Here is a 26964-nt window from a genome sequence, read left to right as displayed (position 1 = left end):
TGCTGGAGCAAGTTCCTGAGGGATATGACTTGAATCTCTTCTCCTTTAAACTAAAAAGAAAAAGAAGTATAAGATAAATGCGGCGGTACCGCAACAAAAACATAATGTATTTTCAAGTTTATGAAATATATCACATATTGTATAAATGATAAACTTGAAAATTAGAATAGAAAGAGAAAGATGAAAAAAAAAGGACAGAACTGCCTAACAAATAGGTTGCGATACCGCAAAACAAACGCAATATCCCATTTCTAAACACAATTATGCCTCTCTGTATACTGTGAATATTATTCCTATACACTACCTTGATAAAAGCCTTGTATTTTAAAACATTCTTATATATTTTGTGTCCCATACCTTCTATTTATACACTTACTTTTATTGTCCTGATGAAGAGGGCTGTGCGCCCTTGAAACACGTTGACAAAAGAATAAAAATCCACTTCCTTTTTTACAATATTACGCGAGAACTTTGCCTCCTGTTTTCAGCGCCGATAAAAAAGGTTCAGAAAAATCACTACTTTTTATCTCCAATACTTATCTCTCTTGCCACACCTGGGGCAGAGAAAAAGGAACCTTGGCAGCAGTACAGGACCCCGCACACTGGACGGGAGAATACCAGCATAAACATCATACAGTTGTTGTGGCTCTACACAACAACAAATGGTAAGCGCTTCTTGTATAAAGTGCAATAAGACTATAATACAGCCACACACGAGGCGCGGCCTCCTGTCTCCTTTTCTCTCTTTTCTTCTATTTATACACACTATCTCTTATCCTCTATTTTTATATTTTATATTTTTTTATATATATGCCTTCACAAATGGCGATATATATAAAGAGTGATTTTCTAATTAGACAAACTTGAACTTTTTCCTAAATCGAAAAGAGAAAGAAAAAACGCAGTGTTACCGCAATAAAAACGCAACCTGTCATATATTTTTTCAAAATCTTTTGTGATACAAGAGAGCAGGAATCTTTATATAATGATAAAAATTTAGAGTGTGATTATGAATATCTAAATAAGAAGTGGGAATTCCAGAAAATCCTTCTAATCCACTCCATCTTTTATGTATACCCTGATATGGTATATATAGAAGCCCCATAAGCAAAGTGCGGGTTAACCACTGAGGAAGGAGTCAGCCTTAGACTCTGAAACGCGTATGGTGTAAAGAAGGACTCTTGCCCGTACTGTATATGAATATTTTGGCATAACTCCACTTGCCTTTTGGAAGCGCTTCCAACCACCATAAGAAAACCTGTCTGTGGATCGGCTAGCCTAAGATCGTGACTACACACATGGGACTCTGAAAGACTGAAGTCTCATCCACACGCCAGCCGATCGTACAAGGGCAAACACAAGCAAGATAGCTGTGCAGACATAATAAAGGTAACGGCAGTTTGGAGTTGATATCGGCGGCCACGTGGGACGCCACGGCTGACCTGACAACCTGCTGCCTGTGAATTGGATTTATTCATTGTATTTTAAACACCATAGTATCCAGCAGAATCGGGTTTACTCGAAAGCCACAAGTACTTACATAATAAGCAGGAATGCCGCTGTATTGAAATATTGCAATAACATTATCCAGCAGAATTTATCAATTACTGCCAACACATCGGGACATTGTGCAATATATTCACTGCTAAATCACTGCTAACTTATTCGGACACTGTGCAATATAAATGCTATCTATGATTATCAGCAATATTAACCAGCACAAGGAATAGAATTACTTCACGGAGGAAAGGAGAATATAAATCTATAAGAGAAGACACTGAACTATTTAGATCACAACTATATATATCTCTACATTTTATATATTTTTTTTTTTTTATTCACTCTCTGATCTTCTATCAAGAATACAACAACTGATTCACCAGCACCATGATTAATTTTTCTAATAGATTGGACACCCACATACTTTTACTATTTTTATATATTTTTTATACTCAAAAACTTTTTCATTTTTTTACTTGTTCACATTTATTTTTTATTTTTACCAATTTGTGATATTCTCTTTATTGCACATGCACTTTCTGTGCACAATTATACTAATGCGATCAAGTCCACACCATTTTATGTTTTTGTGAAAATTTCAATAAGCAACTGTATGTCATCTGTACATTATACCATTCCCAAATACATTCTCTTTTAAAATACTTTAGATTTTTTAACTAAAATATTTTAGAATTAATAAATATTTCTGCACAAGACCAGATGAGGAGTGCTCGTCTATACATTATACTCTAGAATTTAATTTACTGATTGGGTGAATCAGATAGACTTTGACCCCAGTGGCGTATACGTTCGCCAATCTGTACTTGGCCCGGTTCGAAGATCGTTTTGTATATTCAATTTCCAACCCATTTTTGAAACACATACATGCCTATTACAGGTTCGCGGACGATATTTTTATTATATGGTCCAGCGATGAGGCAAAGTTTCGGGATTTGGTGGAACATTTGAATGTACAGAATGATATGAATATGCGGTTTACTTACCAGTTTGGGGCAATCGAATCGAGTTTCTGGATGTAGTGGTGTCTGTGGTGGAGGGGGAGTTGGTGACGGAGGGATTTCGTAAGCCCACCGCAGCCAACTCCCTCCTCCATTTCTCCAGTTACCACCCAAACACAGTGAAAAAATCGGTGCCATATGGCCAATTTAGATGACTTGCGCGGATCATGACTACCCCAAGGAGCTATGAAAAACAGGCGCTAGATTTGCGCAATAGGCTGAGACATAGAGGCTATCCCCCAGATTTGTTAAATCAAGCCATGCAAAAAGCATCAATTGTACACCAGACAGAATTGAGGGAGGGTAAAACCATAATCAAATCTTCCCCACCCTTTGCCTTCTCCTTTAAATTTAGCCCCATGTTTGAAAAAATAAAACAGGTCATAGGTAAAAACTGGAGCATTTTAGTGAGGGATGAATCACTACAACAACTAAAAGATACGAAACCAGTGATTGCGTTTAGAAGGTGCCACACAATACGTGACCAAGTAGTAACCAGCCATTTCAGAAAAAAACGCTGTACATGGCTGTCTGAACAGAGACCAAAAGGGAATAAAAGATGCAGAAGCTGTTCCTTCTGCAACCTTAATTCCCAATTACAAGTGATCTCTGTTGCAGGGATAGAACACAAAGTTTTTCCACTTATTACCTGCCTCAGCAAATTTGTGGTTTATATCATTCTATGTAGATGCGGACGCTTCTACATTGGTAAAACCATCCGCTGTCTATTCGAAAGATTCCGTGAACACCTAAACTCCTTGAAAACAGGAAAGGGGGTCCCGCGGTTAATAGATCATGTGAATAGGGTACATAATGGAAATCCCAGTGTATTAACCTTTGCCGGTCTTGAAATAGTTAACCGCACAGAGAGAGGTGGAGACAGAGAGAGGGAGCTTCTGAGAAGAGAAACTAAATGGATCCTATGCACAGATGCAATGGGTCCTTTGGGATTAAATGAAAAAATAGATATGAGTGTATTTCTGTAATTAAGTATTTTTGCATGAACTGTATTTTCGTATATATATTGTTTTTAATTGCACATGCACTTTACACCAATGAAGGGGTCCCGCTATCGATTCCCTGTTGCCCGTTGTGGAACTTCAGGTGTTGATTAAATAAGTAATTACTGCGATGACGCGGCCTTCCGTGCAGATTTGTACGAGCCGTGACCCCGCCAATGGTGGAAAGCCAGAAGAAGCGCATGTCACGGGGTTCCGAAGGTGCACTCGGTCCCCCATTGCCCGCAGAACTGTTGCTTAGCTTTTGGAATGAGGTTCTGTGTTTGACCTCATTCCCAGGGCGGCTTTACTAGCTGGGTGGCTCCCTGCTCCTAGTCTGCCTTGAGCGCCGAGCTGATCACTCGGTGCTCGACTGGTTGGTCTGTCGGTCATGTGATGCTGGCCACGTCACATGACCCTCACTCCCCACTATAAATACAGGCAGCCTGCTGGCTACAGGTTGCCTGTTAATTTCTAGGTTCCTGGCTATTTGTTGGACTACTGAATATTTACCTGATCCTGTTCCCTGACGATCCTCTGCCTGCTCCTCCTGTACTGCGCATACATCCTGGTATTGTGACCTCGGCTCCCACCTGACTACTCTCTTAGGACTCCTCTTGTACTTTGCTACTCTCCTGGTATTTGACCCCGGCTTCTCCTGACCATTCTTTGCTTAATCCGTTGTACTGCATAGCTCTCTTGGTTCTGACCCGGTCCGCTCATGTTCCGTATTTTGTCTTGTCTGTCTTCCCTGCACATATCCTAAGTTAGGGATTGCCGTCCAGTTGTCCCCTGTCATAAGGACTCGAGAGGCAAGTAGGCAGGGCCAGGGGTGAGGGTGGAGCGCAGTGGTCACTACCCTTCCCCCTGTGTGTGTGTGGACGTGACCGTTACAGCGCACACACGCGCAAAACGGCTGTTGCTTATGCTGTGTTTGCACCCCATGCACCCCCCTCCTGCTATGGATTAAAGTGTACCTTTCTACAACCGGTGAGTGCCGCTCGTTTTTTTTTTTTTCTTCTTTGAAGATATTTTTGCATATTCACTGCTGCTACAGGCTGAGCACCACCGCAAGGCATCACTCCTCGGTATCGCATCCAGATAAACTTTAGGTTCGGTGTGGTGCCACTGAGTTACTTTTTCTATATTTTTTATATGAGATAGATTTTGAGCACCCGATACATGGTTAAAACCAGGTGAGGCACCTATTTCAACTTGTAATAGTCTTTTTTTTGTCTATGGGAAAATAGCAATAAATGTGTGTCTTACAACTCAGAGTGATAATACTAACTACTAGGCCGAAATCTATGTTGACGCATCTCCAGACAGTTTAAGTGTTGTGGGGACGGGTGGAATAATCTCATAATACGTTGACAACTTTATAAAGAAAGCTTTTTTATGAATCTGCATATTTGAACACACATAAGACATTAGGCCCAAAACTGTTAGTGGTGCAGATACTGTATTTTTTCCAAAGTCAATTGTCAGTAGCAGTGCCTTCATTGTGCTTGTAGAAAGGGAAGGACATTTTATTGGGCCTCCCTGTCTTTAAAGGTTATATACACCTTTTTATTCTTGTATTGTACTCATTTTGAGCTAAAAATAATTCCTTAAATTGATCTTTATTAAAAATATGGCATCTTTTTTCTGTACACAGCTGACATGCTCTAGTACAGAGATGCTCAACCTGTGGCCCTCCAGCTGTTGTAAAATTACAACTCCCACCATGCCATGCTGCAGGCTGATAGCTGTAGAATGTATGGGAATGCTGCGAGTTGTAGTTTTGCAACAGCTGGAGGGCCGCAGGTTGAGCATGCCTGCTCTAGTATTACCCTTTGGATTTTCTGTCAGACCATCAGCAGAGGCTCCTTATCTCTGCTCTTTTATAAACAATCATTATACAGTAGCTCAGTTCTTATCTTACTAATAAGAATGAGGCTTAAAAAGTGTTTTTGACCTCTTAGAAGTTTAAAGATAATGTTTATTAGATGACGGCACAAATTGAAAGTGAACATACCAGTCACACAGCTAGAAACAGTTAGCCTTTTTGTGACAGAACAGCTCAATATTTTTGATGAAGGCCAATTGAAAAAAACTGATTTTTAGCCAAAAATGAGTAACATGCAATCATAAAACAAAAATTCCCTCCGGAAGTGTACATAGCCTTTAAGTTCCAGAAAACAGACTTGCAAACTGTTCCATACTTTGTGTGACTGTGGACATTTAGGCCAAGATTGTCAGGAATGCGGAAGGAATCTTTATGAAAGACCCAGGGCCAGACCTTGTTCCTTGAGGGTCAGAATGTGGTTAGTAGCAGCACCATCTATTGGTCAGAAGTAGTAGTAGTTAATGTTTCGAATTGAGAAAATTAAGTTTCGTATCGTTCATCCAAAGTCAATTCGGTCAAATACTTCAATTTTAATGCTGTCTGGTACATCATTAAAACTTAAACTTTGTTTCACCTAAACTCGTACGAGACTTCAGTGAATTAATTCGGTATTCATTTCTGCATCTTTAAAAACATTTAAAATTAGGAATCTGAAGTCGGGTTTGGTACAGACTGGTACCTCAGTACCAAACACAAATTTGGATTCCTAATTTTAAATATTTTTAAAGATGCAGAAATAAATTCAGAATTAATTCACTAAAGTCTCGCACGACTTCAGGTAAAATGAATTTTGCCTGTATGTAGGCAATACATTTTAATACTGTATGGAGACAGGTCTCTGACAGCATTAAAACCAAAGTGTTTGAACGAATCGACTTCAGATCGCTGATCCGAAGCTCTATTCGCTCAAGCCTATTAATAGTGGTAGTAGTAGTAGGCCAGAGGAGGTTGTGGATAGGATGGCTTAGTTCTCCTCTGAGTCGCAGCAGGAAGATGTGGAAGTGACTTATTTTCTTTTCAAAATTATTTTTAGTTTCATAGTTACAGAGGTATAAAGGCCTTCAAATATTATAGGGGATTCCATTAGCACATAAGTAGAACATAGAGGGTCATTTATTAAGACCGTGATTTTAGACTCCTGCGCTGGTTGTTGATCCGCCGAAGTTATGTAGAGGCGCTGGCCTCTACATAACTTTGGTGCATCTACTGGCGTGCTAAATCTACGCCAGCTCCCTTGATGGCATAGATTTAGAACATTTACTATGCCTAAAACAGGCATTGAAAATCATAAATGAGACGGGCCTGGTAGACCGCCCTCTCCCCCATCCACACCACGCCCCCTTTTTTAGACCTGGCGTGAGTGCGGAAAGTCACAGATTGCGACACAAATAACCTTTGGACCGCAATCTGCGACAGATATATGCCAGAAAACTGTGCAGTATATCAGTTAGTAAATAACCCCCATAATCCGTCAAGGAAATATTATAAACATTGGGTGTCATTTACTATATTATCAGACATATGCCAATTTTTGGTGTATATCTGAAGCAGATTGCAGCGCAAAGGTTAACTGTGTAGCAACCTGCGACTTTACCCTGCTCATGCCAGGTCTAAAAAAAGGGTGTGGCGTGGACAGGGAAGGGGGCAGGTCAGTCGGCCTATCGCATTTATCATTTTGTACACCTTTCTTAGGCCTAGAAAATGGTCTAAATCTGCAGCCGCAAGGGAGCTGGCATACATTTAGACAGGAGGTGATACGTCAAAGTTATGTAGTGGCCGGTGCCTCTATATAACTTAGGCGCAGCCACTCTATTTGCATTCAAGAGCTTAGGGAGGGTTAAAAGCAAAAATAAAAATAAAAATGAATGAAAAGAGATAACATATTTCCCTAAAGAAAACATTGGGGGGTCCAACTTCAGCCAGGAGGACCATCAAGGTCTTAATGGCCTATATGATCTACTTAGTGAGGGCAATATTGAGGGCCCCACGGCAGTTGCAGAACCATTTAAAGGTGGTGTACTATCATCCTATTTACCACCCTTGTCCCATGGCAGTGCTCTTTATAATTTCTTTAATGCTGTTGAGAGAGATACCTGGACTCTAGTTCATCCCTCAAGTAGGGGCAATCTGAGCCCGGGATAACACAGGGCTTTGAAGTGGTTGAAGATAGTGATGAGCAGTAGGGGCAATATTTGAATTTGTGATATTTTGCGAATATTTGGGCAAATATTCGTCATATATTCGCGAATTTGAGAATTCACGATTATTTTCTTGATTGCAAAAATCGGCAATGTAATATGCACGTATTGCGCGCACAATACAGGTGTGGGTCACTGTTGCTACATTTTTCAAGCTGCTAGAAGTTTCCTGAGACTAGAGAAAATGGTTGGCACGGCAGAACATTACAAAAGCTTTATATGCAGATAGAGTGCTCCAATATATTCGCAGTTGCGCAAATCTGCAATTAATGATGCGCATATTTTTGCCCAATATGTGCAACTTCACATTTTAGCAGGTCTGACTACACATTACTGATTGGTGCACTTGATTGGTGTATTGTTGTGAACTTGTGACATCACAGCACTATCTCTGTAGCATGTATGTATGGACAGCAGAACCTATCAGCTACACTATATCACGATCTAACCTACATTGACTATCTCCCACTAACCATCTGTATTATATATATATATATATATATATATATATAAGCTAACTAACTAACTATCTAATGTAATTAAACAGTAAAGCACAGAGCACAGCAATAACACTGCTGTCTCTCTCTCAGAACTGCAAAAAACTGCAGAAAATGGCTGCTGGGGAGGTTCTTATATAGAAAAGGGGTAGGCAACTTACCTATTGGTTGCTAGGGATGTTGCTAAGCTCAGACAAAGACATTGCATTCTTCTCATTGGCCCACAAGCAAGAAGGGAGGCTACTGATGGAAAAAGAATATATAGAATATTCGCGAATACGAATATATAACACTATATTCTAAATCTTTGGGAATTCTCAAAGTTGCGATATTCGCAATTAAAATTAGCAATACAAATATTCGCGCCCAACGCTAGTTGAAGAATCAAGATCAATTGGTGGTCAAACCGGCAGACAAGGGTGGGAATGTAGTGGTTATGCACAGGACCTGTTATGAGAGGGAGGCCATGCGACAATTATCAGATCATATTACTTAGGAGAAGTTAGATTGCGATCCCACAGTTGCTATGCAAAAAAAATTACGTTTGTTTCTGAGACAAGGCACTGAGTCTAATGTGATCTTGCAGAAACTAGCGCAGAAATTGTTTCCATTGCACCCAATTGATACTTTTTGCCTAAAATTCATAAAACAATGGATCCCTGGTAGACCAATAGTGGCTGGCAATGGATTAAGTTCTTGAACCCATGTCCAGCTACGTGGATTGGTTTTTACACCCTCTCCTAAAAAGTATTCCTTCATACTTGAAGAATTCAAAAGCACTATTGCAGAACCTTGATGATTTAGAATGTGATTATCAGTGCAGGATGGCCACAATTGATGTGGTCAGCCTGTACAAATGAATCAGACATTGTGATGGTATACATACAGTTGAGACATTTATGGAGAGAGCAGGGAACTGGAACAGCGATGGGCACACCGGTGGCAACAACCTTTGCAAATGTGTTTTTAGCCCTGTGGGAAGACAGTATGTTTACAATGTGATCCATCCCTTTTGAAATATAGAAAATACTGGACACACTTTATTGACGAAGTCCTGATAGTGTGGGCAGGTACTGAGTTTGTCCCATATATTAATGTTAATGACATGAATATAATGTCTACTGCCCAATTTGGCAATCGAGAGATGGATTTCCTGGAAGTGAAGATAGTCATCGATACCAGATTACTACTGTGGATACCGTAAGAAAACTGCAACTAACTCCTTATTGCATTTTGATAGTTTTTATCCTATACATCTTAAACAGTCCCTTCCATATATCCAATATATATGAATGAATAGTGACAATGAGATTTTGTTACAACAAGCCAAAGAACTAACTGATAGACTACGTGCTAGGGGATACAGTGAAGAGGTCATCGCTCAGGCTTTTTCTAGAGATGTGAATCAGGATCGGAAGCGATTACTGACGAAGAGGGTTGATAGAAAGGAACAGGATAGGTTTATCTTTAGTCCTATGTCTGAACATATTAAGCATGCAATTTATAAAAACTGCCATTTAATTGAAGGTGAAAGTGATCTGGCAGAACGCCCAAAGTAACCGCCCATTGCAGCATTTCGCAAAAGTGAAAGCCTTAGGGATATATTGGTACAGGGATATTTTGAAAGACATAAATATGATAATATTATATTATATTGTCATACAGATTTTGATGTTTATGTTATTTCTTCATCCCTGTGAATTTTATCACATTGGTAAGAAGATTCACCCTTTACATAAACGTGTATATGAACATTTTTATTCTCTAAAACAGGTAAAGGTAGCACTCGTCTTATTAGCCATGTACTCCATATACATAATGGTGAAGATCAGTGTCTGCGGTTCGCAGGTTTACAGAAAATGTATCTACCAGTTTATGGCTCTGACACAGATCTCTTTTGCAAACAGAAGCGAGGTGGATAATGAGGACGAGTGCACTAGGACCCTGTGGATTGAATGATCGGAATGATCTTTCCTCCTTCTTATGATTGTTTTGTTTTTAAGTAAATGCATATTTCAAGATAGTGATCTATTAAGATACTACATGTCCCTTAAAGATATTACTTTACATTTCCCATATGTCTACTACATGTTTAGATCATGTCGTGACTCGTGAATGCCATTTTATTTTTTGGGGACATTAGAAGGCTTAGACGTTTAGAAGCAAATCTTGAAATTTTTCAGAAAATTTCCAAAACCCACTTTTCAAGAACCAGTTCAGGTCTGAACTCATTTTGTGAGGCTTACATAATAGAAACCACCCAAACCCATTTTGGAAACTACACCCTTCAAGGTATTCAAAACTAATTTTACAAATGTTGATATCCCTTTAGAATTAATAGAAAATTTCACTTTTTTGGCAGATTTTCCATTTTAATAATTTTTTTGCCACTAACAAAGCAAGGGTTAACAGCCAAAAAAAATTCATTATTTATTTCTCTGATTCTGTAGTTTACAGGAACACCCCATATGTGGTCGTAAACTGCTGTACGGGCACACGGCATTGCACAAAGAAAACGCCATGTGGTTTTTGGAAAGCAGATTTCACTGGGATAATATTAAGCTGCCATGTCACATTTGAAGACCCCCTGATGCACCCCTAGAGTAGAAACTCCAAGAAAGTGACCACATTTTATAAATTACACCCCTCAGGGTATACAAAACTGATTTTACAAACTTTGTTAACCCTTTAGGTGTTCCACAAGAATTATCGGAATATAGAGATAAAATTTCAGAATTTCACTTTTTTGGCAGATTTTCCATTTTAATCCATGTTTTCTAGTTACAAAGCAAGGGTTAAAAGCCAAATAAAACTCAATATTTATGGCTCTGATTCTGTAGTTTACATATGTAGTCGTAAAACTGCTTTACGGGCACACGGCAGGGCGCAGAAGGAAAATAACACCATATGGTTTTTGGAGGGCAGATTTCACTGGGATAATTTTAAGTTGCCATGTCACATTTGAAGCCCCCCTGATGCACCCCTAGAGTAGAAACTCTCAGAAAGTGACCATTTTGGAGAATACGGGATAAGATGGCAGTTTTGTTGGTACTATTTTAGGGTACATATGATTTTTGGTTGCTCTATGTTACACTTTTTGTGAGGCAAGGTAACAAGAAATAGCTGTTTTGGCACTGTATTTATTTTTTGTTATTTACAACATTCATCTGACAGGTTAGATCATGTGGCATTTTTATAGAGCAGGTTGTTACGGACGCGACAATACCAAATATTTTTTGGTTGCTTATTTCAGTTTTACATAACAAATTATTTTTTAGTGTCTCCGCATTCTGGAAGCCGTAGTTTTATCAATTTTTTGGGCGACTTGTGTAGGGGCCCATTTTTTTGGGGATGAGATGGTTTGATTGGTACTACTAATAGGGTGCATGTGACTTTTTGCTATTACACTTTTTGTGATATAAGGTGACAAAAAATGGCTTTTTTAACACTTTTTTTTAATGGTATTCACCATAGTTTTTTTCATTTTTTGGCCGATTGTCTTAGGTAGGGTATGATTTTTGCGGGATGAGATGACGGTTTGATTGGCACTATTTTGGGGTGCATATGACTTTTTGATCGCTTGCTATTACACTATTTTGTGATGTAAGGTGACAAAAAAAGGCTTTTTTTACACTGTTTTAATCTAAAAAAAATTACGGTGGTCATCTGAGGGGTTAGGTCCTGTGGTATTTTTATAGAGCAGGTTGTTACAGACAAGGCAATACCTAATATGCATACTTTTTTTTATTTACTATAACAGCATTTTTTAAACAAAAAAATAATTGTTTTATTGTCTACATATTCTGAGCCATAGATTTTTTTTTTTTGGGGCGATTGTCTTAGGTAGAGGCTCATTTTTTACGGGATGAGGTGATGATTAGATTGGTACTATTTTGGGGGTATACACCTTTTTGATCGCTTGGTCTTGCACTTTTAGCGATGTAAGGTGACCAAAAAATGGTTAATTTAGAACTGTTTTTTTTATTTTTTTTTATGGTGTTTATCTGAGGGGTTAGGTCATGTGGTAGTTTTATAGAGCCGGTCGATATGAACGCGGTGATACCTAATATGTGTACTTTTCTTTTTTCCCCTATTTTTTTAAATTTGTTTCCCTGTATTTTGGCAAAAGGATATTATTATTATTTTTCTTTTTATTGAAACTTTTATTTTTGGGGGAAAACTTTATTTTTTTTGTCCTACTCTGGGACTTCAACCTTTGTGGGCCTGATCCCCTTTACAATGCATGACAATACTGTATTGTCATGCATTGACTATAAGTGTATTACAGACTGTAATACACTTACAGCCTTCCTGCCTGTGAGATCCATGGTGCTGGATCTCACAGGCTCTCCCAGAAGGCAGCCAAGATGCCTAAGGAAGGCATTGTGCTGCCTTCCATGCCATCGGGTCCCCATCACAGCAGCACGGGGACTCGATGGCAGTTCCGATACCAGGAAGGACATCGCATGTGCCACTGTCAGGGCTGGCCGTGGCACATCAAGGGTTAATGTGTTGGCATCAGTGATTTCACCGATGCTGGCGCATGCAGCAGGTGTCCGGCTATCAGTGACTGCCGGACTCCTGCGGCAGATTGGGCGGGAGCATCTCCTGCATCCGCCCGATCACAGCGCCGTACATGTACGGCGCTGGTCCTTAAGTCACGGACATCTGCGTCGTACATGTACGACGCGGGTCCTCTACGGGTTAATGATACATGGAAAGAAAAGGTTAACAGGTGAGAAAGGTAGCGTGGGGTTTAAAAAGATGTGCTGACGTCTACCTCACTAGGCCTTGCGAAAGCGTCACGCAAAGCGAAACGGCTATTGGCCGGCATTTTTTGCTGGGTTTTTATTCCCTGTATCGTACACTTTAGGGCTCTCTCTCACAACCGTTGGTGTCCCATGCCTGTGCTGTGGAATGCAAATAGCCTTCTGTGGGGCAGGCGCATGGGGATGAGCATGTTCTATCTTTTTGCGGTGCGGAGGCACGGAACCCCAGAAAGCACTCCGTAGTGCTTCTGTAGTGTTCCGTTCCGTGCTTCCGTTCCACATCTCCGGATTTGCGGACCCATTGAAATGAATGGGTCCGCATCCGTGATGCAGAATGACAACGAAACGGTACCCGTGTATTGCGGATCTGCAAATGTGGTCCGCAATTCAGGAACGGGACACAAACAGTCGTGTGAACAAGCCCTTAATTGAATAAAATGGACTTTCTGTGATGGGGTGAGTGCCATGGAAATAATCTACCATTTTCAATTTCATTTGCATGTTTTTTTCACCATTGTGCACCACAATATACCAATTTCCAGAGCAATTGGAGCCAATCGTCCCAAACCAATTCAGGTCAGAAAGAAACATTTTAAAGCATTTGGTGAACCTTGATTCGAACCTCTACAAGTTCGTTCATCTCTAGTCCTAAGTAATACTGCAAACTCTTCTGGCGCCTCTACAGTATGGGGAGGGAGGGGGTTTGAGCAGTTCCTGAAGCTTTTCTGTGCTAAGAACTGCTAAGGTTTGTAACAGCTACGGTTCTCAAAATAGGCTCCTGCAAGGGGCGTACATATAAAATCACTGGGCCCCATGACAAGAATCGGAATTGGGCCCCCTTGTGAGTGACCCATCGCACCCTTAAGGTATGTGCACATCTACTGCAGAGATTCCAGCAGAAGCCTTCGTTGCAGATTCTGTCAAAAACAAAGGGCAAAAAAATCTCGAATGACCCCATTATCATGAATGGGATCCGGCAGGTGGCAGCAGTGTTTGGCATATGCTGGATCTGGCGATTCTGGTATTCTGCTGGTATGCTGGAACAGAATACCAAAATCTGATTGCACGTGATTACCTAGCCTTACCTGATGAATTGTGCCTGCCGCTGCTACTTTATATAGTGCCTGCTCCTGCTTCACCTCCTCCTCAATGCTGAGTTACTGTCGGTGCTGATGGCAGAGCGCGGTCAGGGCCTGGGGTATATCTTCACAGCACTAGTCTGGAGTCTGGACTGGTGACGCTGGTCGCTGGACGCTGGAGTGTGGACTGGTCAGTCACATCACAGTGCGACGCGTGCTGGCAGAGGAACAGGACAGGGACATTTTACAAAGTGCAGACATAGAAACTGATGTTTCTCTGACTGCTGCAGAACCTCCTAATACACACCTCAGCTGCTGCAGAACCTCCCAATACGCACCTCAGCTGCAGCAGAACCTCAGAATACACACCTCATCTGCTGCAGAACCTCCTAATATACACCTCAGAAGCTGCAGAACATTATAATAGTGACAAGGGAACCACAGGTCTCATCATCACCAAATTGTTATTACTGGAAATTAAGGGGTAACATAGGGAGAGATAAAAGTGGAGATAACTACAACTCGCAGCATGTCGAGGCTATTATTATTGGATACAAGTGGATATTACACAGAGAGAGTATAAGGCCGGGTTCACATCACTGATTGGTGGAGTGCTACTGTGATGCTTGACCTTTTGGAAGTTTCTCACATCTGCACACATCTGGTGCAGGGTTCTTGGTCACTTCTCCCACAATTATCTGCGTTGGTGGGGCGGCTAGCTCTAGGAAGAGTCCTGGTTGTTCCAAATTTCTTCCACTTATTGAAGCCTTTGTGCTCTTGGGAACTTTTAGTGTACCCTTTTCCAGATCTGTGCGTCAACACAATCCTTTCTCTGAGCTCTACAGGTAGTTCTTTCCTCCTCATGGCTTGGTTTTTGATCTGATATACATTGTCAGCTGTGAGACCTTATATAGACACGGGGGTAGCTTTCCGAATCATTTTCAACTAAATTTACTACAGGTAGACTCCAATCAAGAGGTAGAAACATCTCAATGGAAGTTAAATTTCAAATGTAATTTCAAAGGGTCTGAATACTTATGTCTAGAGTTGAGCGAACACCTGGATGTTCGGGTTCGAGAAGTTCGGCCGAACTTCCCGGAAATGTTCGGGTTCGGGATCCGAACCTGAACCGAACTTCGTCCCGGACCCGAACCCCATTGAAGTCAATGGGGACCCGAACTTTTCGGCACTAAAAAGGCTGTAAAACAGCCCAGGAAAGAGCTAGAGGGCTGCAAAAGGCAGCAACATAATCAAAGTATGGTGGCTCACTCTGTATACGGTAGTGGAAATGGGTGCTACTAAGTCTAATATGACTCACCCAGTCATAAATAGGATAAAATGTATAAATGTATAGGAAGACTGAGCACTCGCCAGCTGGACCAATTGGAGACCAAGAAACAGATGATATATAATAATTTATTATTTTAATATACCCCTAAAATCTATAATACAATAGAGGACAATATAATACCTAAAAAACAATTAGTAATAAAATGTCATAAATACACCTATATTATATATATAAATATGACTAGAGCAATACTAAAAAGACCTAAAAAGGGCAGGTGTTAGCAAGATAAAAAAGCATGAATATAAATGATTAAAATATTCGGTGAATATTCGGTGAATATTTAGAAAACTTCTGGTCAGTTCAGTGTATGTACCAGATATAATGTCCGATGATCAGAGTTAAGATATTCAGTGGATATTCGGTAAACCACTGATCAGTTCAATGAATGCGCCAGATATAATGTCCGATACTCAGAGCGGGTAAGTGTCCCTGTATTTAGAAAGATCAGTTCACTTTATGTAAAATGCTTTGATCGATATGGCCAGATGAACATGAAGTCAGTGGGTATAATACACCTGTTATTTGCCGTCTGATGTGAGTATAGCCGTGGCGTCCCACGAGGCTCACTATATCAGATTCGGCAGTACCTGGGTCTAGTCGTTTGCTTGAGGTAGTTCAGATGATCATGTAGTTCTCAACATACGGAATCTCCTGGTGATGTTCACCGATGCTGCAAGCCTGGACCTGGTTAATGATTAGCAAGGTGTTTCCTCCACATTAGCAAGAAGTTGCAATTCCGGCAAAGTTAAAATCCAATTGTCGGGATGTTGGGGTCTCGTAGGTGTTCATCAGCTGATGTCCAAGGTATACAGAAACCAAACGCGTTTCGGGGTCCTTTCCTGGCCCCTTCCTCAGTGGTGGTCTGTAAGAGGGTTTTGATCCCCTTTTTATACCCAACATCCCTTAAAGTAAGATGGAACAAAAATGTGGATTTTGGATCTGGTCACACAGAAACTCTGGCATGGAGCAATCTAAGTGATTGTTCTTTTTATAGGAAAAAAGTATTTTCGAATGTTGTGCTGAAGATTAGTCTTAATAATCCTATTATCTGGTGTTTCACAATTGGGTCCCATTCTTATTATACAATAATTTTCATATGTTTAATCAGTACAGTTTTATAATTTATAAAACACAGATGTGGTTCATATGTTTTATCAATGCGGTTTTACAACTTAAAAACGCAGATGTGGTTCTTTTAATGCGCATGCATTATCGATGCTGTCTTGTAGTTCATAAAACGCAAATGCGGTTTTTTCAATGCATATGCGTTTTATTGTCCCTTATATACATATATAGGTGCAAATATATTTATAGGTATAAGTTATATTGGTTTAATACAATATATAGTTTTAATAAAGATAAATAAATGTAACAATAAGAATGAAATAAAATGAAAATTAAAAATTAAAAATGTAGATATATAGATATATATATAAAAAACAATTATAATATATATATTTTTAATGAGAAATATATAAAAATGTAAAATATTCGATGAGTTAAAAATGTATATTCATTACTTCTATGTTCATAAAATGCTAATGTGTATCATATATAAAGACACAGGGTATGTCAGTTTCCGTCAATTCTATGTTTTAAAGAAATATCATATTACAAAAGATATAAGGAAAATGTAACAATATTTAAGGAATAACAAAATTTAGTTAGGATGATGCAGACTGTATTGGAGCTATAATGTAGCTATATTCATTATTCATTAATTCATTAATTCTGACTTATTTGTAGAGTCATTGGAGGGGAGAGTATAAGGATGGTGGCCGCCCACCCAAGGCGAACCAGAGTGGGTATTAATTCCACCTCTGGGTCACATCGGGAGGGGGGCCCCCACCCCCACGGGAAAACATTATAAGAAGCCGAAGAGTTCAGATTCGGCATTCAAACCCATGGGTATGATTGAGTCAAAGTTAAATATAAATCGTGTCTCAACGCGAGACATATGCTTAATATTATCCCCTCCTCTCCAATGAGGTTTGACTTTTTCAATAGCAGCAAAGGAAAGACAGCCTGGATTTTGGTCATGGTGTAATTTAAAATGTCTCGACACCGTATGTTTATCTGATCCACCCCTAATTTTGTAAAAATGTTCAGAAATTCTTTCTTTTAAAGTTCTTTTCGTGCGTCCTATATATTGTTTATTGCACGGGCATTGAAGAATATAAATTACATTTTTACTATTGCATGTTAAAAAATCTTGTATTTCATGTTTAAAACCAAACCAAATGGTTTTAAACATGAAATACAAGATTTTTTAACATGCAATAGTAAAAATGTAATTTATATTCTTCAATGCCCGTGCAATAAACAATATATAGGACGCACGAAAAGAACTTTAAAAGAAAGAATTTCTGAACATTTTTACAAAATTAGGGGTGGATCAGATAAACATACGGTGTCGAGACATTTTAAATTACACCATGACCAAAATCCAGGCTGTCTTTCCTTTGCTGCTATTGAAAAAGTCAAACCTCATTGGAGAGGAGGGGATAATATTAAGCATATGTCTCGCGTTGAGACACGATTTATATTTAACTTTGACTCAATCATACCCATGGGTTTGAATGCCGAATCTGAACTCTTCGGCTTCTTATAATGTTTTCCCGTGGGGGTGGGGGCCCCCCTCCCGATGTGACCCAGAGGTGGAATTAATACCCACTCTGGTTCGCCTTGGGTGGGCGGCCACCATCCTTATACTCTCCCCTCCAATGACTCTACAAATAAGTCAGAATTAATGAATTAATGAATAATGAATATAGCTACATTATAGCTCCAATACAGTCTGCATCATCCTAACTAAATTTTGTTATTCCTTAAATATTGTTACATTTTCCTTATATCTTTTGTAATATGATATTTCTTTAAAACATAGAATTGACGGAAACTGACATACCCTGTGTCTTTATATATGATACACATTAGCATTTTATGAACATAGAAGTAATGAATATACATTTTTAACTCATCGAATATTTTACATTTTTATATATTTCTCATTAAAAATATATATATTATAATTGTTTTTTATATATATATCTATATATCTTCATTTTTAATTTTTAATTTTCATTTTATTTCATTCTTATTGTTACATTTATTTATCTTTATTAAAACTATATATTGTATTAAACCAATATAACTTATACCTATAAATATATTTGCACCTATATATGTATATAAGGGACAATAAAACGCATATGCATTGAAAAAACCGCATTTGCGTTTTATGAACTACAAGACAGCATCGATAATGCATGCGCATTAAAAGAACCACATCTGCGTTTTTAAGTTGTAAAACCGCATTGATAAAACATATGAACCACATCTGTGTTTTATAAATTATAAAACTGTACTGATTAAACATATGAAAATTATTGTATAATAAGAATGGGACCCAATTGTGAAACACCAGATAATAGGATTATTAAGACTAATCTTCAGCACAACATTCGAAAATACTTTTTTCCTATAAAAAGAACAATCACTTAGATTGCTCCATGCCAGAGTTTCTGTGTGACCAGATCCAAAATCCACATTTTTGTTCCATCTTACTTTAAGGGATGTTGGGTATAAAAAGGGGATCAAAACCCTCTTACAGACCACCACTGAGGAAGGGGCCAGGAAAGGACCCCGAAACGCGTTTGGTTTCTGTATACCTTGGACATCAGCTGATGAACACCTACGAGACCCCAACATCCCGACAATTGGATTTTAACTTTGCCGGAATTGCAACTTCTTGCTAATGTGGAGGAAACACCTTGCTAATCATTAACCAGGTCCAGGCTTGCAGCATCGGTGAACATCACCAGGAGATTCCGTATGTTGAGAACTACATGATCATCTGAACTACCTCAAGCAAACGACTAGACCCAGGTACTGCCGAATCTGATATAGTGAGCCTCGTGGGACGCCACGGCTATACTCACATCAGACGGCAAATAACAGGTGTATTATACCCACTGACTTCATGTTCATCTGGCCATATCGATCAAAGCATTTTACATAAAGTGAACTGATCTTTCTAAATACAGGGACACTTACCCGCTCTGAGTATCGGACATTATATCTGGCGCATTCATTGAACTGATCAGTGGTTTACCGAATATCCACTGAATATCTTAACTCTGATCATCGGACATTATATCTGGTACATACACTGAACTGACCAGAAGTTTTCTAAATATTCACCGAATATTCACCGAATATTTTAATCATTTATATTCATGCTTTTTTATCTTGCTAACACCTGCCCTTTTTAGGTCTTTTTAGTATTGCTCTAGTCATATTTATATATATAATATAGGTGTATTTATGACATTTTATTACTAATTGTTTTTTAGGTATTATATTGTCCTCTATTGTATTATAGATTTTAGGGGTATATTAAAATAATAAATTATTATATATCATCTGTTTCTTGGTCTCCAATTGGTCCAGCTGGCGAGTGCTCAGTCTTCCTATACATTTATACAAAGGCAGCAACATGTTGGTAAATCCCCTGCAAACAAATGTGGATAGGGAAATGAATTAAAATAAAAATTAAAAAAATAAAAATGACCCAATATCAATTGGACAGAGGTCCCATAGCAGAGAATCTGGCTTCACGTCAGCAGAGAATCAGTCTCTTCATGCCATAGCAAAGAATCTGGCTTCATGTCAGCAGAGAATCAGTCTCTTCATGCCATAGCAGAGAATCTGGCTTCATGTCACCCACCACTGGAAGAGGCCACTGTCACATATTTAGGCCCCGGCACCCAGACAGAGGAGAGCAGTCCCGTAACAGAGAATCTGGCCTTATGTCAGCGCAGAATCTGTCTTCATGTCATAGCAGAGAATCAGGCTTCACGTCACCCACCACTGGAACAGGCCACTGTCACACATTTAGGCCCAGGCACCCAGGCAGAGGAGAGAGGTCCCGTAACAGAGAATCTGGCCTTATGTCAGCGCAGAATCTGTCTTCATGTCATAGCAAAGAATCAGGCTTCACGTCACCCACCACTGGAACAGGCCACTGTCACACATTTAGGCCCAGGCACCCAGGCAGAGGAGAGAGGTCCCGTAACAGAGAATCTGGCCTTATGTCAGCGCAGAATCTGTCTTCATGTCATAGCAGAGAATCAGGCTTCACGTCACCCACCACTAGAACAGGCCACTGTCACACATTTAGGCCCAGGCACCCAGGCAGAGGAGAGAGGTCCCGTAACAGAGAATCTGGCCTTATGTCAGCACAGAATCAGTCTTCATGTCATAGCAGAGAATCAGGTTTCACGTCACCCACCACTGGAACAGGCCACTGTCACACATTTAGGCCCCGGCACCCAGACAGAGGAGAGGTTCATTCAACTTTGGGTTGCCCCGCAATATAATGGTAAAATGAAATTAAAAATAGTATTGAATGAGGAAGTGCCCTGGAGTAGAATAATATATTGTTAAGGGGAGGTAGTTAATATCTAATCTGCACAAGGGATGGACAGGTCCTGTGGGATCCATGCCTGGTTCATTTTTATGAACGTCAGCTTGTCCACATTGGCTGTAGACAGGCGGCTGCGTTTGTCTGTAATGACGCCCCCTGCCGTGCTGAATACACGTTCAGACAAAACGCTGGCTGCCGGGCAGGCCAGCACCTCCAAGGCATAAAAGGCTAGCTCTGGCCACGTGGACAATTTGGAGACCCAGAAGTTGAATGGGGCACAGGTACTTTTCCACCATGTTAGTGAAATGTTGCCTCCTGCTAACACGTTCCGTATCAGGTGGTGGTGCAGTTAGCTGTGGCGTGTTGACAAAACTTTTCCACATCTCTGCCATGCTAACCCTGCCCTCAGAGGAGCTGGGCGTGACACAGCTGCGTTGGCGACCTCTTGCTCCTCCTCTGCTTCGCCTTGGGCTTCCACTAGTTCCCCTGTGACATTTGGGAATGCTCTCAGTAGCGCGTCTACCAACGTGCGCTTGTACTCGCGCATCTTCCTATCACGCTCCAGTGTAGGAAGTAAGGTGGGCACATTGTCTTTGTACCGGGGATCCAGCAGGGTGGCAACCCAGTAGTCCGCACACGTTAAAATGTGGGCAACTCTGCTGTCGTTGCGCAGGCACTGCAGCATGTAGTCGCTCATGTGTGCCAGGCTGCCCAGAGGTAAGGACAAGCTGTCCTCTGTGGGAGGCGTATTGTCATCGTCCTGTGTTTCCCCCCAGCCACGCACCAGTGATGGGCCCAAGCTGCTTTGGGTGCCACCCTGCTGTGAACATGCTTCATCCTCATCCTCCTCCACCTCCTCCTCATCCTCGTCCTCCTCGTCCTCCAGTAGTGGGCCCTGTCTGGCCACATTTGTACCTGGCCTCTGGTGTTGCAAAAAACCTCCCTCTGAGTCACTTTGAAGAGACTGGCCTGAAAGTGCTAAAAATGACCCCTCTTCCTTCACCTGGGCCACCTCCTCTTCCATCATCGCCCTAAGTGTTTTCTCAAGGTGACATAGAAGTGGTATTGTAACGCTGATAACGGCGTCATCGCCACTGGCCATGTTGGTGGAGTACTCGAAACAACGCAACAGGGCACACAGGTCTCGCATGGAGGCCCAGTCATTGGTGGTGAAGTGTGTCTGATCCACAGTGCGACTGACCCGTGCGTGCTGCAGCTGAAACTCCACTATGGCCTGCTGCTGCTCGCACAGTCTGTCCAGCATATGCAAGGTGGAGTTCCACCTGGTGGGTACGTCGCATATGAGGCGGTGAGCGGGAAGGCCGAAGTTACGCTGTAGCGCAGACAGGCGAGCAGCGGCAGGGTGTGAACGCCGGAAGCGCGAACAGACTGCCCACACTTTATGCAGCAGCTCTGATATGTCGGGGTAGTTGCGAATGAACTTCTGCACCACCAAATTCAGCACATGCGCCAGGCAAGGGATGTGCGTCAAACCGGCTAGTCCCAGAGCTGCAACGAGATTTCGCCCATTATCGCACACCACCAGGCCGGGCTTGAGGCTCACCGGCAGCAACCACTCGTCGGTCTGTTGTTCTATACCCCGCCACAACTCCTGTGCGGTGTGGGGCCTGTCCCCCAAACATATGAGTTTCAGAATGGCCTGCTGACGTTTACCCCGGGCTGTGCTGAAGTTGGTGGTGAAGGTGTGTGGCTGACTGGATGAGCAGGTGGAAGAAGAGGAGGAGGAAGCTGAGTAGGAGGAGGAGGAGACAGGAGGCAAAGAATGTTGCCCTGCGATCCTTGGCGGCGGAAGGACGTGCGCCAAACAGCTCTCCGCCTGGGGCCCAGCCGCCACTACATTTACCCAGTGTGCAGCAGAAGAGGCCGAGGCGGCAGCATCAGAAGAGGCAGCAGGGGGAGCCTGAGTGACTTCCTTGTTTTTAAGGTGTTTACTCCACTGCAGTTCATGCTTTGCATGCAGGTGCCTGGTCATGCAGGTTGTGCTAAGGTTCAGAACGTTAATGCCTCGCTTCAGGCTCTGATGGCACAGCGTGCAAACCACTCGGGTCTTGTCGTCAGCACATTGTTTGAAGAAGTGCCATGCCAGGGAACTCCTTGAAGCTGCCTTTGGGGTGCTCGGTCCCAGATGGCGGCGGTCAGTAGCAGGTGGAGTCTCTTGGCGGCGGGTGTTCTGATTTTGCCCACTGCTCCCTCTTTTGCTACGCTGTTGGCTCGGTCTCACCACTGCCTCTTCCTCCGAACTCTGAAAGTCAGTGGCACGACCTTCATTCCATGTGGGGTCTAGGACCTCATCGTCCCCTGCATCGTCTTCCACCCAGTCTTGATCCCTGACCTCCTGTTCAGTCTGCACACTGCAGAAAGACGCAGCAGTTGGCACCTGTGTTTCGTCATCATCAGAGACGTGCTGAGGTGGTATTCCCATGTCCTCATCATCAGGAAAAATAAGTGGTTGTGCGTTAGTGCATTCTATCTCTTCCACCCCTGGGGAAGGGCTAGGTGGATGCCCTTGGGAAACCCTGGCAGCAGAGTCTTCAAACAGCATAAGAGACTGTTGCATAACTTGAGGCTCAGACAGTTTCCCTGATATGCATGGGGGTGATGTGACAGACCGATGGGCTTGGTTTGCATGCGCCATCTGTGCGCTTTCTGCAGAAGACTGGGTGGGAGATAATGTGAACGTGCTGGATCCACTGTCGGCCACCCAATTGACTAATGCCTGTACCTGCTCAGGCCTTACCATCCTTAGAACGGCATTGGGCCCCACCAAATATCGCTGTAAATTCTGCTGGCTACTGGGACCTGAGGTAGTTGGTTCACTAGGACGTGTGGCTGTGGCAGAACGGCCACGTCCTCTCCCAGCACCAGAGGGTCCACTAACACCACCACGACCATGTCCACGTCCGCAACCCTTATTAGATGTTTTCCTCATTGTTCCCGTTCACTACAATTTTGAGAATGGCAAATTTGGGAATAGTTTTTCAACCCAGAAAAAAAAAAGTGCTTTTACGGTCACTACAAATAACTTGACCAGCTAAAACAGTACAGATTTGGTTGAATAGAGATGTGAGGCCTGTTTTTTTTTTTGCGCTGTGTGACAGGTATAGGTTTAATCACAGAATCAGACTTCTATCAGCACGGTAGCGTGTGTCTTAGGTTTTTCTGAATGACACTATTCAGCACCTTCAATGTAAGATATCCTTTTTGGGATAGATTTCAAGTAGGCCTCAAATACCAGAAACTAGTTATTTTGAGAATGGCAAATTTGGGAATAGTTTTTCAACACAGAAAAAAAAAGTGCTTTTACGGTCACTACAAATAACTTGACCAGCTAAAACAGTACAGATTTGGTTGAATAGAGATGTGAGGCCTGGTTTTTTTTTTGCGCTGTGTGACAGGTATAGGTTTAATCACAGAATCAGACTTCTATCTGCACGTTAGCTTGTGTCTTAGGTTTTTATGAATGGCACTATCAGCACCTTCAATGTAAGATATCCTTTTTGGGATAGATTTCAAGTAGGCCTCAAATACCAGAAACTAGTTATTTTGAGAATTGCAAATTTGGGAATAGTTTTTCAACACAGAAAAAAAAATGTGCTTTCACGGTCACTACAAATAACTTGACCAGCTAAAACAGTACAGATTTGGTTGAATAGAGATGTAAGGCCTGGTTTTTTTTTTTGCGCTGTGTGACAGGTATAGGTTTCATCACAGAATCAGACTTCTATCTGCACGGTAGCGTGTGTCTTAGGTTTTTCTGAATGACACTATCAGCACCTTCAATGTAAGATATCCTTTTTGGGATAGATTTCAAGTAGGCCTCATATACCAGAAACTAGTTATTTTGAGAATGGCAAATTTGGGAATAGTTTTTCAACCCAAAACAAAAAGTGTGCTTTTACGGTCACTACAAATAACTTGACCAGCTAAAACAGTACAGATTTGGTTGAATAGAAATGTCAAGTCTATTTTTTAGGCGCTGGGTGACAGGCTCAACTTGCCCCTGATGTAGTATATGGCCAAAAAATAACCACACTGTTGATGGTTAAATGCACTTGGGTGACACAGGCTCAGCCTGCACCAGATGTAGTATATGGCCAAAAAATAATCAGACTGTTGATGGTTAAATGCACTTCGGTGACACAGGCTCAGCCTGCAGCTGATGTAGTATATGGCCAAAAAATAACCAGACTGTTGATGGTTAAATGCACTTCGGTGACACAGGCTCAGCCTGCAGCTGATGTAGGATATAGCACAAAATAACCACACTATTGATGGTTAAATACACTTGGTGATAGCTTGTGCTGGCGCACCACAAGTCACAAAATGGCCACCGATCACCCCAGAAAAAAAGTGATCTAAAAACGCTCTGGGCAGCCTCAAAAAAGTGAGCAAGTCAATATTAGCACTTCAATGATCCACAGCTGCAGATCGATCACAGAATGAAGTCTTTTGGAGGAGTTAATCTGCCTAATCTCGCCCTAACGTCGCAGCTGCAACCTCTCCCTATGCTTCAATCAGCAGAGTGACGTGCAGCGCAACGTGACCCAAGCTTATATAGAGTCTGGGTCACATGCTGCACTGGCCAATCACAGCCATGCCAATAGTAGGCAAGGCTGTGATGGCCTCTTGGGGCAAGTAGTATGACGCTTGTTGATTGGCTGCTTTGCAGCCTTTCAAAAAGCGCCAAGAAAGCGCCGAACACCGAACTCGAACCCGGACTTTTACGAAAATGTTCGGGTTCGGATCCGTGTCACGGACACCCCAAAATTCGGTACTTACCCGAACTATACAGTTCGGGTTCGCTCATCCCTACTTATGTCCATTTAAAATGTCACTTTTTCCTTTATACATTACCAAATTCTAAAATTCTGTTTTCACTTATTTTCTCATTATGGGGTATTAAGTGCAAACTGATAGGGGGGGAACATGATTTTTTTTTATAAATTTCAGCACAAGACCAAAACGTGAAAAAAAAGTGAAAGTGTGTAAAGTTTTCTGAATGCACTGTAATGCATTAGTTCAATAACTCTGTCATTTGTTACTGTTTTCTGTAGGAACGACCTTCAGAAAAACCCATTTGTATATGCATTTCTAACCTGGAGCAGTTGAGGGTAATACATCCTCCGTTCAGTCCGCTATTGTGGAAATTCATGGACTTAGTTTATCCTGGAGGGATAAGCTGCATTGTAAAGAAAGGTGAATGGCTAAAACGACTGGGTAAGTCATTCATATGCAGTAGTACTTGTGTATTATAAGTGTATATTCTCTTTATAAAAAGGCATAACATATACGTTAGTACCTAGATTGGCATTTCTTTCTGTTGCTTTGCTCCATGTGCAGTACATTGTCAATATGTATTAACTGTATTTTGCTCCATATTTAGTTGTACATTGCTTCATAATCTATCTGTGTTTTGTGTCTTATGTTTGATATTCTAAAATATGAAACTCCTTGCATTAATAATTGAACAGTTTAAAGGCAGACATTTAAGTATTGTACTAAATCTATTAGGTGAAACTTTTACAGAGCTTAGCTTTGTGTGTGTGTTCTAGGTGTGGGCCCTGCTTATGAATATGTTGGCACCACTGACTCCATAATGATCAGGGTTCCAGATCATTCAGTCACAGCCCATCTTGTTGACATGACAGGACCTTTAGCCATAACATCTGCCAACCCCAGTGGAGAAAGTGACAGCACTCACCATGATCATGTAATAAGGTAAGAAGCATAACAGTCTGAGTATAATCAAGAAATGTTATTATTATGTGTTGCTATTAAATCTTGAGGTGACTGTTGTAATAGAAATATGTGTAGTAGAAATTAGCTTGCATCAGACTTTGTGTAAAGAAAGGTAAATCTCTTCATCAAGACTCAGACAAAGGTGTTTTCATCCTGAGTTCTGCTGAGCACTGCCTTCCCTCCTGCCCAGTCTCCTCACTTTTATTTCTTAATCACAAAAGGGTGCAACAATAGAAAGTGGCCGGCCCGTCACCCAACCACTTCCTTCATGTAACAAACATACAGGAAGTGATGATACAGGAAGATGAGAAACCACCATTATTAAAAATAACATAGCAAACACTTGTATACAATAATCTCCCATTACCACTGGAGTGAACTTTATCCAGCCTTGCAAGGTGATCAATGACAAAAAAAATTAATATGATCCTCATGCATGTTTATTTACAGGACAACGTCATTATCTCCAGCGGCTGA

The 26964-nt window shown here is 41.2% G+C and overlaps 1 protein-coding gene across 2 annotated transcripts in view; it reads left to right on the top strand.

Annotated features, from left to right (window-relative positions):
- LOC120977746 overlaps nucleotides 1-26964 on the top strand; it is a 61610-nt gene that overhangs the window by 22949 nt on the left and 11697 nt on the right. For both annotated transcript variants that reach the window (XM_040405834.1, XM_040405833.1), the window contains 2 exons: nucleotides 25803-25965; nucleotides 26301-26466. In XM_040405834.1, coding sequence (XP_040261768.1) covers nucleotides 25803-25965; nucleotides 26301-26466 — 329 coding nt within the window. The remainder of the gene's footprint in view (nucleotides 1-25802; nucleotides 25966-26300; nucleotides 26467-26964) is intronic.

Source organism: Bufo bufo, chromosome 8 (genome assembly GCF_905171765.1).
Source record: "Bufo bufo chromosome 8, aBufBuf1.1, whole genome shotgun sequence".
NCBI classification, from domain to species: Eukaryota; Metazoa; Chordata; class Amphibia; order Anura; family Bufonidae; genus Bufo; species Bufo bufo.
This window is presented reverse-complemented; position numbering and strand designations above follow the sequence as displayed.